Genomic DNA, 14,327 nt, shown 5'->3' on the forward strand with positions numbered 1-14,327 from the left:
TTCGTCTAAGTAGTGCGCTGTAAAAAAAAAATATATATATATATATATATATACATTTTTATTTAGGACTCAATCTTTTAAACCTTTTAGCGGGCTTCATTCGAGGCCAACTTTAAACTTAGAAATTAATCAAAAGTGGCTACAAGGAATTATTTATAATTGTAAAACTATTGTTTTAGTTTAATAAATGTGTGTGTGTAAGCCATTGGCAGTTTTAGCACAATAATATCAGAACCTCCCCCCCCCCCCCCCCCCCCACCCCATTAAAAACATCATTGTTCCAATACTGGTCAGTTTAATTTTTCCACATTAGTAGACTTAATAGCTATTTTATCTGTAAAACTGGACCTACGTTGTGTTACTAGAACGTGTCTAATTGTTTGTATATTGAATACAGACAGCTTTTTGAGTATTTGTAAACAAGAGGACTGTGATGTGTATTTCTTTCTCCCCTTTCTTTTTCATACAACTTTAAATTTCTCCTTACCAGGGCCCTAATTCACAAAGGTCTCTTAGGCTCTGCTAGACAACAAAGCATCCTCTTTGCAAGTCGTTTAGCATTGCACTGTGAGATAGCAAAGTTGCGAGAGTTTAGTGAATTAGACTCCTGGGGCCCAATTCACAAAGGTCTCTTAGGCTCTGCTAGACAACAAAGCATCCTCTTTGCAAGTCGTTTAGCATTGCACTGCGAGATAGCAAAGTTGCGAGAGTTTAGTGAATTAGACTCCTGGGGCCCAATTCACAAAGGTTTCTTAGGCTTTGCTAGACAACAAAGCATCCTCTTTGCGAGTCGTTTAACAATGCACTGCGAGATAGCAAAGTTGCGAGAGTTTAGTGAATTAGACTCCTGGGGCCCAATTCACAAAGGTCTCTTAGGCTCTGATAGACAATAAAGCATCCTCTTTGCAAGTCTTTTAGCATTTCACTGCGAGATAGCAAAGTTGCGAGAGTTTAGTGAATTAGACTCCTGGGGCCCAATTCACAAAGGTCTCTTAGGTTCTGATAGACAACAAAGCATCCTCTTTGCAAGTCGTTTAGCATTGCACTGCGAGATTGCACAGTTACGAGAGTTTAGTGAATTAGACTCCTGGGGCCCAATTCACAAAGGTCTCTTAGGCTCTGCTAGACAACAAAGCATCCTCTTTGCAAGTCGTTTAGCATTGCACTGCGAGATAGCAAAGTTGCGAGAGTTTAGTGAATTAGACTCCTGGGGCCCAATTCACAAAGGTCTCTTAGGCTCTGCTAGACAACAAAGCATCCTCTTTGCAAGTCGTTTAGCATTGCACTGCGAGATAGAAAAGTTGCGAGAGTTTAGTGAATTAGACTCCTGGGGCCCAATTCACAAAGGTCTCTTAGGCTCTGCTAGACAACAAAGCATCCTCTTTGCAAGTCGTTTAGCATTGCACTGCGAGATAGCAAAATTGCGAGAGTTTAGTGAATTAGGTCCCAGGTCTTCATCCCTTTTCCACATAAGCGTGCGAGACCGGGCCGGGGGGGGGGGGGGGGGAGGAGGTCACCCCATCCCCAAGTGCTGGCTTAAATCCTTAAATTCAGGCAAAAACGATTGAGATAATCGTGCAAAATGTATTAATCTGAGACCACCATTCTACCTGCGAAATTAGTTGTAATTCTTGCAAAAACGCTTAGTGATTCGTTTGTAACCCTATATAGCTGTTTGGCAGCAATGTTAAAGGGACATACCCTAGTTTTTAAACACTGAGGTATATTTTTGACTATTATAACCGTTTTTGATAACTGAAATCATACTCTACTTAGATTTTATGCTTTAGATGATCAATTTCCGTACATTCGAAGTGTCTTTGGTCATCCTGGTGTTTTTAATATCACAAAATGCATTTCTCGTATTTTTAAGAACGCACGTGGATCTGAGAAGTAATAGTTAAGGAGTCGACTTTTGGTCCGTTTTCAGAGGGTATTTCACCATTTCAAAGTCACAGGCTCATGTTTCACTCAGTTGTAACTTTATCCAAATGTGTTTTAAGTTTGTAGATTAACTAAACTAAGAGTTAATTTTCACGGGTCGAAACTAGGGTATGTCCCTTTAATATGAATAACTGTGTTATCCAGATTCGGGCTTCTTTTTTAATTCGGGCTAAAACCAGCCTGCCCCTCCCCCCTCCCCCAGTTCAACAATGGGAGCCCGTATGCCCGTATGCCCGTATGTCCGTATGCATTTCCATCTTCTTTTCTTCTCTTTCGAATTCTAATCATGTCTCTTCTAAACGTGTTATTGCTAAATTATTTTTATATGTAGCCCCTATATTATTCCCATATACATATTAAAGGCATATTGTCACAAACCACTGATCTATTAAATGGCCTAACAAAGTATTACGTGAAACATATGTATTTGATTTGTCCCTAAATGTACTTTATTCAACAATCTACTTACCCATCATACTTCACTTATTAATGATATTTTGTAAACAAAAACAAAAACATTTAAAACAAAATTGAAAAATTGAAATATGGCAATGGTCCATAATTTAAAATATAATATTGCCAAGAGGATTGACATGGATTTCACTCCATCGTGGTTTAGTTAAGGTGAGTCAATAGCCAGATTTGGGTTCTAAACATTGATGTAATTTTCATTTATTATCCACTTTGGAGAAATAAGGTCCTTAAATCCGTGGCAGTATGCCTTTAATACATGTAAAATATCTTATCTATATAGAGAATACTACATGAGTGACCATATATCTTGTAACGGCGATTTGTTTTCTTAAACGTATAAACAAAACGTATTGCGTAGGATTTATTTCCGGGTATCGTATGTAAATACAATGACTAATGATTTACATATTCATTGCCTTATGCAACAACGTTTTAAAGCCGCACACCCTAGTTCAATCCAGCGAAAATAAATTATAATTTGGTTAATCTACAAACCTGTAACACACTTAGATCACGTTTTTATCAAATGGAGTGAAAAAGCAGGTTTTATATCGATAAATACCATGGGAATCCCCATGTCCCAATTGCTTGAAATAATTTTGAAAGTTAGTATTCTGATGTCACCGGTAGATGTCGCTCGAAGCACAACAATGCCTACGTCACGACAAATTTCACAGACTTGGGGTGCGTTCGTTTCACGTCTCCTGGACATGTTCCAACTGTTCTGTCCTGGTTGTATCCCCTCTCCAGATATCGTAAGACTTAGCAAAATTATTGGTTTTAAGGGTTTGTAACGTTTTGTATTGAGACACTTACTTGTCTGAACTTTATTGTTACTGAAAATGTTCACGAACTGTGAAGAAAAATCTCACAAATGAACAACAACAAATCGGATGTTGATTGCGCGAACCGTGCACGAGAAAACAAACCGAACCAAAATGATAACAGTCACGTGATATACCAACGTCTGTGACATTGAAATGGAAATATCCCCTCTAAAAAATAGATTGGACCTCGCTTGCTTAACGTTTTTTTCTCGACAACACGTCTTGTGAAAAAATGAAAAAAATGCATTTCGTGGTTTTACAAACATCAGGATTACCAAAAAGCACTTCAGGTGAATGGAAATGTGTATTCTAAATAATAAAATGTAAGTAAAGTGCAATTTTATTTGTGAAAAATGGGGTTTAATAGCGAAAAACAACGCCGTAATGGTTAACAAATAACCGTAACTAGGGTGTGTCCCTTTAAGCTTTTACTGACCCATTGACCTTCGCGTGTTCTCGTATATTTTGTCACGAACCAATGACGTAAAATGTCATACATTAACAGGGGCGTGTTCAGGGGGCCGAGCGCTCGCTAAGTGTTTCACTGCTTACCGTAATCATTTATCATATCACATTTGTATTGCCGACTGGATGGAATTAGTGAGCTTTTGCACGGTGTTAAGTACAGGGCTCGAAATAGGGCCTGCAAAAACAGTTTTCAAAATAAACTTTCTGTTTTTACTCATAAATATATTAAGGATAATAGGTTCCTTGACTTGAATGATGATGTATTAATCTATAAATATCCTCTTAATAATTAGTATTAGAAGTCAATATTCCTCAAGACTTTATAAGAAATTTATAAAGTTTTACATAATTATACAAGTGTGCTTGGTGTGAGTCAGGGAGTGGTTGTTTGTGTGTGTTTTTATTTTATTTTTTATTATAATACGTTGTATTATGTTGATATTGTAAATAAAAAGATTTTAAAAAACACACCTTTTTTTACCTAGCAGATCGAGGGCGCAAAGCAAAGTTTCTAGGGGGTTCGGGGGTATGCTCCCCCGTAACAATTTTAAAATTAGATGTCCTGAAATGCAATTTTATTTACTAAAGATTTACTGCCAATAATATTTTTTATTCAGAATTATTGGGCCTCCAGCCCCTTCCCCTCCCCTCCCCTCCCGCCTGCTACGCCGTGCCTGATCTCAGAGGTCCTAATTTCCAACACACCATCCCATACTCACCACTCATTCTGTGCTGTATTATTTCCAGTGGGCCATATTGCTTCTTAGAAGGACATATTTCTTTTAGACTGCCATTTTCAAAAAAACAACAGCAAGCCATATTTTACTTTCTAGTTCGAATTTCTCGTTACAGCCAGTTTACCACGACTAAAATACTAATCAAAATTATACCCAGGTGATTTTTCAGTCTTATATATTAGTTATGAAAATCCCTGGAATAAAAACCATAAAAATGTGTCAGTATTATCATGACCTGTTATGGTATTCAAACAACCGGTAGAAAAAATAACAATAAATGACCTGTTATAGATAGAAATATGAGATTTATTTACAATTTTACTGCAAAACATATGTAAATTGAAACAGACTATAACACCCAGGTTTAAGTGTATTGTGAACCCACGCCTTTCATCCACTCCCTGGTTCCGCCCGTATAATATAGCGACCCTCAGTGAACTCGAATAATAAACAAATGCTTCTACTCCGTAATTGATATCTCTCATACCCCGCCTTTACGAAAACGCGTCATTACATACCTCGTAGCTTGGGGATCTGATTCCTGTAGCTATGAATACCCGAGTATATAGCCTAGACACCCGAGTGTTATATCGGTGATTTGCATAATAATTCGAGAGGGTTTTTAAATTCCCGCTTGAAGCTTTGTAAAACGATTTACAATTTCAGTTTCGAACACTAGTATTGTTTGACGGCAGTGAAGTAACGCGTGTTCTTGGTTTTGGTCACTTGTGGACTTTAATACCTGTTTACAGTTGACTTTAATGAAGGAATATTACACTGTTTTAGTTCATTACTACACAGACAGATTTCTACGCAGTTTCCTAGGTAAGTAAAATATACGATTACTAATACGAATGCGAATATGTTTATTTGGATTTCCGATCATTTCATAGTGTGTTCTCTCGTTCCAGCCAGTGTACCACGACTGGTATATCAAATGACGTGATATGTACTACCCTGTCTGTGGGAAAGTGCATATAAAAGATCCCTTGCTGCATTAGAAAAAATATAGCGGGTTTCCTCTGATGACTACACGTAGTTTCAGAATTACCAAATGTTTGACATCCAATAGCTGATGATTAATAAATCAATGTGCTCTAGTGGTGTCGGTAAACAAAACAAACTTTAAAGGGACATTCCTGAGTTTGCTGCATTGTAAAATGTTTCTGACTAATATAATATTTCTACGATTAAACTTACATGTTAAATATATTTTCTAGTTGTGACGGAACATGCTCTTAATTTGTTTTCGCCTGTGGCGATATTAATTGTTTTAGAGGGCCGTGTGCAGTTCCAATATGCACTTAAGCCCAGGTGGGCACTTTGTTACGTAATACCTCTGCGCGACGGTCGTCGAGCTCTTTCTAATACACACACCCAGACCAGGTGCGGAGGCCATGTGGCCAGTAGTTACGTAATACCTCCGCTAGTTCGGTACGTTCGGGGTATTGCGGGTGGACTAGGCGTCATCAGGTCTGGCGATCCAAGAAAAATATGCCGGCGTGGTCTCTGTGGAAATATCACTTGATAGGGGGAGGACCGCGATGTACCCCCAGGCGATATTCGGTTTTTATGATAAATAGCTAGGGTTTTAGAGATATCGGGGAGAAACATATTGGAAGGCTTCCAGGGATCGCTGTCCGTCCGGACTGGTAAATATTTTATTTCTGCTCTGTGTATAACCTTGATGTGATTGATGTGACTTTAAATATTTTAATACTGTATTATACCAATATTATTTAGACGGTGCTGCCGGTCATCTGACGCAGTAAACTGTAGGCTCACTGTTCTATATATATAAAGCTTAACCAGTCATCCTAGAGGACCTAGGTAAACTGTAGGTTATTGTCTTTATTGTGATAGGTACCAGTATTAATTCTGGTCACATACCGAGTTTGGCTGTGTGAGACACTTCACGGGTGTGATTTTGAATGTCTGCTGAGTGTATGACCCCAAATTGTAATTAACCGCAATGGCGCTGCAGGTTATGTGTACCCCTGGCTGGGTGATACTGAGATTGCTAAATTGACAAGAGTCTTGGATCACCGCCAGTTCAAGTAAACTAATGGAAATACTGCGGCATCACTATTCATCTCATTATTACCACATATATATATATATATTTACACGTGTGTGTGTGTGTGTGCGTGTGTGTAGATATACAGACAGACAGACAGATGTGTTATAATAAAACAAACAAACACACACACAAATACATACATACACACACATACACACACACACACATACATACGTACACACGTACACACGTACACACATACGTACATACACACACATACGTATATACACGTGTGTGTGTGTGCGTGTGTGTAGATATACAGACAGACAGACAGACAGACAGATGTGTTATAATAAAACACACAAACATACACACACACACACATACACGCATAACATTCACATACACATACACACACATGTACACACACACATACACACACATACATACATACATACACACACACACACGTACACACAAACATACACACACAAACACGCACACACCCGCACGCACACATACACACACAGACACACACACACACAGACACACAAACACACACATACGCACACACATACACACACTAACACACACATACACACACACATATGCACACACATACAGACACACACAGACACACACAGACACACAAACACCTTCTCTCTGAAATTTAATTTAGTTCTTGTTTTAGGTTCTCAGTCAGTGTCTGACCAATCACAAAGATGGTGACAAGTGTAGGTAAGTATTATGTATATATATTGGGTACGGTTATAGAATATGTCCGCCACCTAAATACAACTATTTACTATACACTAAATCACGAATATGTAATTTTCAATAATTATAACTACTCTGACGATTACTGAAATAAAGCCAATAGCCTGTTCATACATTTGTACATGTTTTTAGCCGTCATAATGTTTCCGAATCGGTCATTTTACATTAAGTTAACCGCCATTTTGATTGTCGACTTCTTACAAATGCTACGCTATGCCGTGACCTGTCTATTGTTACAGAGGAGGCGTGATAGCCTACACGTCTGCAGAGTGATTAGGGTTGACAGGGGGGGGGGGGGGGGGGGGGGGGTTAATGTCCATAGACTATAGTTTTATTTATTTTATTGTTATTTATGTAGGAGTGATCGGGTGATTAGGGCAATTAGGTTGGTGTGCATGATTCGACTTCTGACAAATGCAAAACTATGCCGTAACCTGATACCGATTACTTCTGACAAATGCAGAGCAGTGCCGTAACCTGGTACCGATCAGTCTATTGTTATTTTCTGTTTTACTTTAATTTTAATTTAGGAACTTTGTCGGTGGATTGTTACAGAGGAGTGTTGATAGCCTACACGTCTACAGAGTGATTAGGGTTGGCAAGGGGGGGGGGGGGGCTGGGGGCTGCCCCCCCCCCCCCCAATAAGTCTTAATGTCCATAGACTCGAGTTAATTTCTATTTTATTTTAGGAACTTTGGGAGCGGTTATAGAAGTGTTGATAGCCTACACGTCTACAGAGTGATTAGGGTTGGCACTATTACACTATTACACTATATTTATTTATTTATCTATTTAGGTAACAGAAGACGACTGGCCATGCTGGGGTTTATTATTTTATCAACTCTGATAACGGTATCAAACGCTGCATCATCAACTGCAGCCACCACTAATGAAACAGCGTCAACAACTGCAGCCACCACCACTAATGAAACAGCGTCAACAACTGCAGCCACCACCACTGATGAAACAGCGTCAACAACTGCAGCCACCACTAATGAAACAGCGTCAACAACTGCAGCCACCACCACTGATGAAACAGCGCCAACAACTGCAGCCACCACTAATGAAACAGTGTCAATAACTGCAGCCACCACCACTGATGAAACAGCGCCAACAACTGCAGCCACCACTAATGAAACAGCGTCAACAACTGCAGCCACCACCACTGATGAAACAGCGTCAACAACTGCAGCCACCACTAATGAAACAGCGTCAACAACTGCAGCCGCCACCACTAATGAAACAGCGTCAACAACTGCAGCCACCACCACTGATGAAACAGCGTCAACAACTGCAGCCACCACCACTAATGAAACAGCGTCAACAACTGCAGCCACCACCACTGATGAAACAGCGTCAACAACTGCAGCCACCACTAATGAAACAGTGTCAATAACTGCAGCCACCACCACTAATGAAACAGCGTCAACAACTGCAGCCACCACTAATGAAACAGCGTCAACAACTGCAGCCACCACTAATGAAACAGCGTCAACAACTGCAGCCACCACCACTAATGAAACAGCGTCAACAACTGCAGCCACCACCACTGATGAAACAGCGTCAACAACTGCAGCCACCACTAATGAAACAGCGTCAACAACTGCAGCCACCACCACTGATGAAACAGCGTCAACCACTGCAGCCACCACCACTGATGAAACAGCGTCAACAACTGCAGCCACCACTAATGAAACAGCGTCAACAACTGCAGCCGCCACCACTAATGAAACAGCGTCAACAACTGCAGCCACCACCACTGATGAAACAGCGTCAACAACTGCAGCCACCACTAATGAAACAGCGTCAACAACTGCAGCCACCACCACTAATGAAACAGCGTCAACAACTGCAGCCACCACCACTGATGAAACAGCGTCAACAACTGCAGCCACCACTAATGAAACAGTGTCAATAACTGCAGCCACCACCACTAATGAAACAGCGTCAACAACTGCAGCCACCACTAATGAAACAGCGTCAACAACTGCAGCCACCACTAATGAAACAGCGTCAACAACTGCAGCCACCACCACTAATGAAACAGCGTCAACAACTGCAGCCACCACCACTGATGAAACAGCGTCAACAACTGCAGCCACCACTAATGAAACAGCGTCAACAACTGCAGCCACCACCACTGATGAAACAGCGTCAACCACTGCAGCCACCACCACTGATGAAACAGCGTCAACCACTGCAGCCACCACTAATGAAACAGTGTCAATAACTGCAGCCACCACCACTAATGAAACAGCGTCAACCACTGCAGCCACCACTAATGAAACAGCGTCAACAACTGCAGCCACCACCACTAATGAAACAGCGTCAACAACTGCAGGCACCACCACTGATGAAACAGCGTCAACAACTGCAGCCACCACTAATGAAACAGCGTCAACAACTGCAGCCACCACTATCGTAGCGCCATCAACCACAGCCACTAATAATAACACGGCGTCATCAACTGCAGTCACCTCCAATGACACTGTGTCATCAACTGCAACAACCACTGATGAAACAGCGTCAACAACTGCAGCCACCACTATCGTGGCGTCATCAACTGCAGTCTCTAATAATGGCACTGAGTCATCAACCGCAGTCGCCACTAATGACACCGCCTCATCAACCATAGCCACCACTAATGACACGGCGTCATCAACAGCAGCCACAACGAATGTCACGGCATCAAGTAACGACACAGAATTAACGACTACTATCACAGACAACACGACATCATCAGGATCAAGTGAAATAATTACATCATCAACCGAGGTGATGACGACAACATTACCCAAAGCGTCTGACGTTACAACAAGAAGACCAAACACTGGTATGTAATAGTTTCATTGTAGTACAGGTACTATCATACAACCCTGCTAATTAACCAGCAATTTTCCGCGACATTTATTTTGCTGTAAACCTTTAAATTTTCTACGATTTACTTTTTCAAAACTGATAAATTAACCTCCTGTTTTACACATTAACTGCAAAATTGCCGTGGAAAATACTACCGTGGAGACCATTTTCTTAATCATCATCGTCGATGTCGTCGTCGTCAACACTACCGCCATTACCATTGTCACTACCATCATCATTGTCATCATCATCATCATCATCACATTATTATTATTATTATTATTATTATTATCAGCAGCAGCAGCAGCTGCTAAATTATGTTTTGCCATGTTGATTTTATTTTTAGGGCAAGCACACTTTAAGTTGTCCTTTTCCATCAAGTTTGACGTAGATTTCACAAACGATCTGTCCAATCCAGGATCGCCTCTGTTTTTAAATTATTCAAGAACACTGCAACTAGAAGTAAGTTAACAAATGAGTAATGCTAGGTTCAGACTATCACCTGTCACGACGGAGTTGGCCAATCCGACAGTTGCGTTGTAATTTTCCCCACTTCCAACAACTAATCAGTCGTAGGGATTGTATACGACGAGGGATGCGGGACATAGCCCTGTGGTAAAGCGCTCTCCTGATGCGCGGTCGGTCTAGGATCGATCCCCATTAGGATATTTCTCTTTCCAACCAATGCACCACGACTGGTATATCAAAGGCCGTGTTATCCTGTATGTAGGATGGTGCATATAAAAGATCCCTTGCTACTAATGGAAACATGTAGCGGGTTTCCTCTCTAAGACTATATGTAAAAATTACAAAATGTTTGACATCCAATAGCCGACGATTAGTAAATCAATGTGCTTAAGTGGTGTCGTTAAACAAAACTAACTTCAACGTTTTTGTATACGACGAGAATCGAATTGTAAGAGTGTTTAGATTAGAAACTGAACAGTCGTATAGAAGTCGAGAGATCGGTGAGTTGGCTAACTCAGTCGTGACACCATAAGGTTTTTTAAAATTCCACAAAAACAAAACAAAACCCACGAAAAATCTCAACAAAACACACATAAGCGCGCGCACGCACGCACGCAAACACACACACACTAAAAGTAGTCTTTGTTTGTAGTAATTTAAATAAACTGGTTTAACACACCCCATTAGCTTTTCTCACAGGATGAAATGTACTTCTTACTTCTTCAAGAGTTTTTTCACCACAACATTTCGCCATTCCTTTTTTAAATTGTTCCACCGTTAACTTGTCCGCACAACAGCGGTCGATTTCAAAATGCTTGGGGCAGGGAGGGGGGTGGGGGTTACGAAGCAAAATCCAGCCCGCGTATACTAATCAAGTTTTATTTCATTTTTTTTTCAGCTCACAAACGTCTACCAAAGTACACCGGGCTTTATATCTCTGTATGTTACGGGATTTAGGTGAGAATTATATAATGTTTGTTTTAAAGCTAAAATTTCTAGAGATTTGTTGGGTTTTTTGTTGGTTTTTTAAATAATTTAATTATTATATTTTTCCCGTTATATTAAAGACTGATTATTTGTTCAAATTCTCTTATCTATTGTTAATAAATTAAAGAGACATGCCCTAGTTGTTAAACACTGCGACGTATTTTTTACGATTAGAGCATCTTTTTTTCTCTTTTTTTTTTATAACTGAAATCAGACATTATATTGTTTAGATTATCCATTTCCGTACATCCGAAGTGTTTCTGGTCATCCTGGTGTTTTTAATAATAAAAATGCACGTACCTCTGAGACGTAACGGTTATGGAGACGAGATCTAGTCTACTTTTTAAAGATATATTCATTTTCAATTTAGGATCTGCGACTTTAATATATTTTTATTTAGGATACAGTTGTTATGCAGTATACGCTAGAGGTTAAAACCAATACAGGATACAATAAAACAAAATGGAAGGTGCTAAGAAAAACGTTCATAAATAAACCTCTCAAGTATCATGGGACACTCCCATTTTCCTCAGGTAGATTAAATGTGAGGTAATTACAGAGGAATGTGTACCTTTAAGGCCAGGTATTGAGGTATAAAATCATTAATACTCTACTCGGCGGTGGCTTTACGATTATCAACCATGATGTTCTTCCCCGTACGCCCTTTGTTGTGGCGAATATGACTAGACATGATCCGTGAATAAGCCTCCTATTCATACGACGAGGAACTATATAAACAAAAACGTATCACATATCAGCCTAGCTCAGACATTAGCCAGCGTTAGAGAACGTTTTTCCTTGTCTCGTGTGGTAATCGACTTGCAATCTACGACACCCATATCCATACTACTTAAGTATGCGTGTCCACCGTTCCAGATCAGTAAAAAAAAAAAAAAAAATCCTTTTAGATCTAGTTTTTCCTTTCAATTCTTTCTTCATTCAGACCATATACATGGTACATGAGGTAATATAATAATATAATATTTACAAAGTGAGCAAGTTACAAACATATACAGATAACATTTGGAGAACAAAGTATAATAAATAAATAATATAGTAAATACTCATCTTCATTTCTAGATCACATTCTTGTTAAACCTTGTTTAATGTAATCACATAGTTTTATTAATACATGTTTACTCTGCTTATTAAAAAGTATATTTATGTTTTTAACATTTGGCTGTATATAATAATAATTAGATAAATATAGTACTCTAATATCATTTAGTGTTTTACATTCAAATAAGAAGTGAGATTCGTCACCAATACAACCACTATTACATATATTACATAATCTTTCTTCCTTTGGTAAATGAGTCCATCTTCCTATTTCAACGGTTAGTCTGTGGTTAGCAAGTCTAAATCTGGTAAATACAATTCTTCGTTTCAAAGGGAGTATGTCTAGATATGGTTCATATGAATGTTCATTTTTAAATAATCTATAAATGATATACTGACGTTCAAAAGAAACTTAACAAGGCTTGAAATTGTATTATAGAAAACCATCAAACGGTATGGTGGGATAAGAAAGTATCATGAAGTTCAACATCTAAACGTCACAATGCTCTTCGTGATACATGCAAAATGTTTGTAAGGTGGTTTGTAAATTGGTTCAACAACAGCAACAAAAACAATAAAAACAAAACAAAAATTCTCCATTATTCGCTCCCATTCGGAACTAGCCAGCGTTTTCATTTAAACATCTTGAAACAAAAACGCAAGTAGCTTCCTGCAAAGAATGTTTACATTCATAACAGCGTCTGACGTCACAGTCACTGGCAGCCAGTGATGTAGATCTTCAGGTCACACATAAACTTGAGTTTATTTTCACAGAAAAAGGTACAAAAATTGGAATGTGACACAACAAATTTTGAAATATAATCAAAGTATTTTATTTAAAATTTGGAAACATAACTTTTAGGCTAGCTATGTCATTCCCAAGATGACTTTGGGCACCTGCTATTGTCCGATTTCCGGAAGTAGTTTCTGCACGATAAAACTAATAGTTTCTATACCGATTTGACTGAGATATATTACACAAATATAACCTGAAAGGGTTGCATGATAAATAAAAAAAAATCAGGTTACTAAGTTTTAATATCGTGGTTTTTTTGGCTCGGTTCGATAACGGTGTAACAGGCTTGCTGAAGCTCGCCTGTTACACCATTATCTAAACCTCGCCAAATAACCACGATATCAAAATGTAGTAACCTAATATTCTATATATCTGAGCGCACCTGTCTTGAGTCGGGAGTTGGGAACATTACAACGCAACCGTTGAGTTGGCCAACTTTCTGCTGGCAGTTGACAGTCTGACACTAGCTTAATCAGCTTAAGTTTCAAACAAGCTGCCGTTGGGCCGTTGATAATTCTGGCACACAGTCGTAAGAAGAAACCTCTACATTTGTTCCCCATTAGATGCCAGGAAACGTTTATATGTACCTTCACTTTTGAGAGAGAAGTCTGCAGTGGCTTTACACATCCTCCATAAGTTGTCTATCGGGGTGGGGGGTAGGAGGTGGGTAGTTGATGGGGGTTAATGAGAGAGAAGTCTGCAGTGGCTTTACACATCCTCCATAAGTTGTCTATCGGGGTGGGGGTAGGAGGTGGGTAGTTGATGGGGGTTAATGAGATACAAGTCTGCAGTGGCTTTACACATCCTCCATAAGTTGTCTATCGGGGTGGGGGGTAGGAGGTGGGTAGTTGATGGGGGTTAATGAGAGAGAAGTCTGCAGTGGCTTTACACATCCTCCATAAGTTGTCTAT

At 39.5% G+C, this 14,327-nt stretch overlaps 1 protein-coding gene across 1 annotated transcript in view; it reads left to right on the forward strand.

Moving 5' to 3' along the window:
* Positions 1-5,139: 5,139 nt before the first annotated feature.
* Positions 5,140-14,327, forward strand: part of LOC121387247 (platelet binding protein GspB-like) — a 14,686-nt gene continuing 5,498 nt past the window's right edge. The window contains exons 1-5 of the mRNA XM_041518272.1: positions 5,140-5,275; positions 7,162-7,208; positions 8,044-10,080; positions 10,453-10,568; positions 11,473-11,531. Coding sequence (XP_041374206.1) covers positions 7,193-7,208; positions 8,044-10,080; positions 10,453-10,568; positions 11,473-11,531 — 2,228 coding nt within the window. The 5' untranslated portion in view covers positions 5,140-5,275; positions 7,162-7,192. The remainder of the gene's footprint in view (positions 5,276-7,161; positions 7,209-8,043; positions 10,081-10,452; positions 10,569-11,472; positions 11,532-14,327) is intronic.

Source organism: Gigantopelta aegis, chromosome 13, assembly GCF_016097555.1.
Source record: "Gigantopelta aegis isolate Gae_Host chromosome 13, Gae_host_genome, whole genome shotgun sequence".
Lineage (NCBI taxonomy): Eukaryota > Metazoa > Mollusca > Gastropoda > Neomphalida > Peltospiridae > Gigantopelta > Gigantopelta aegis.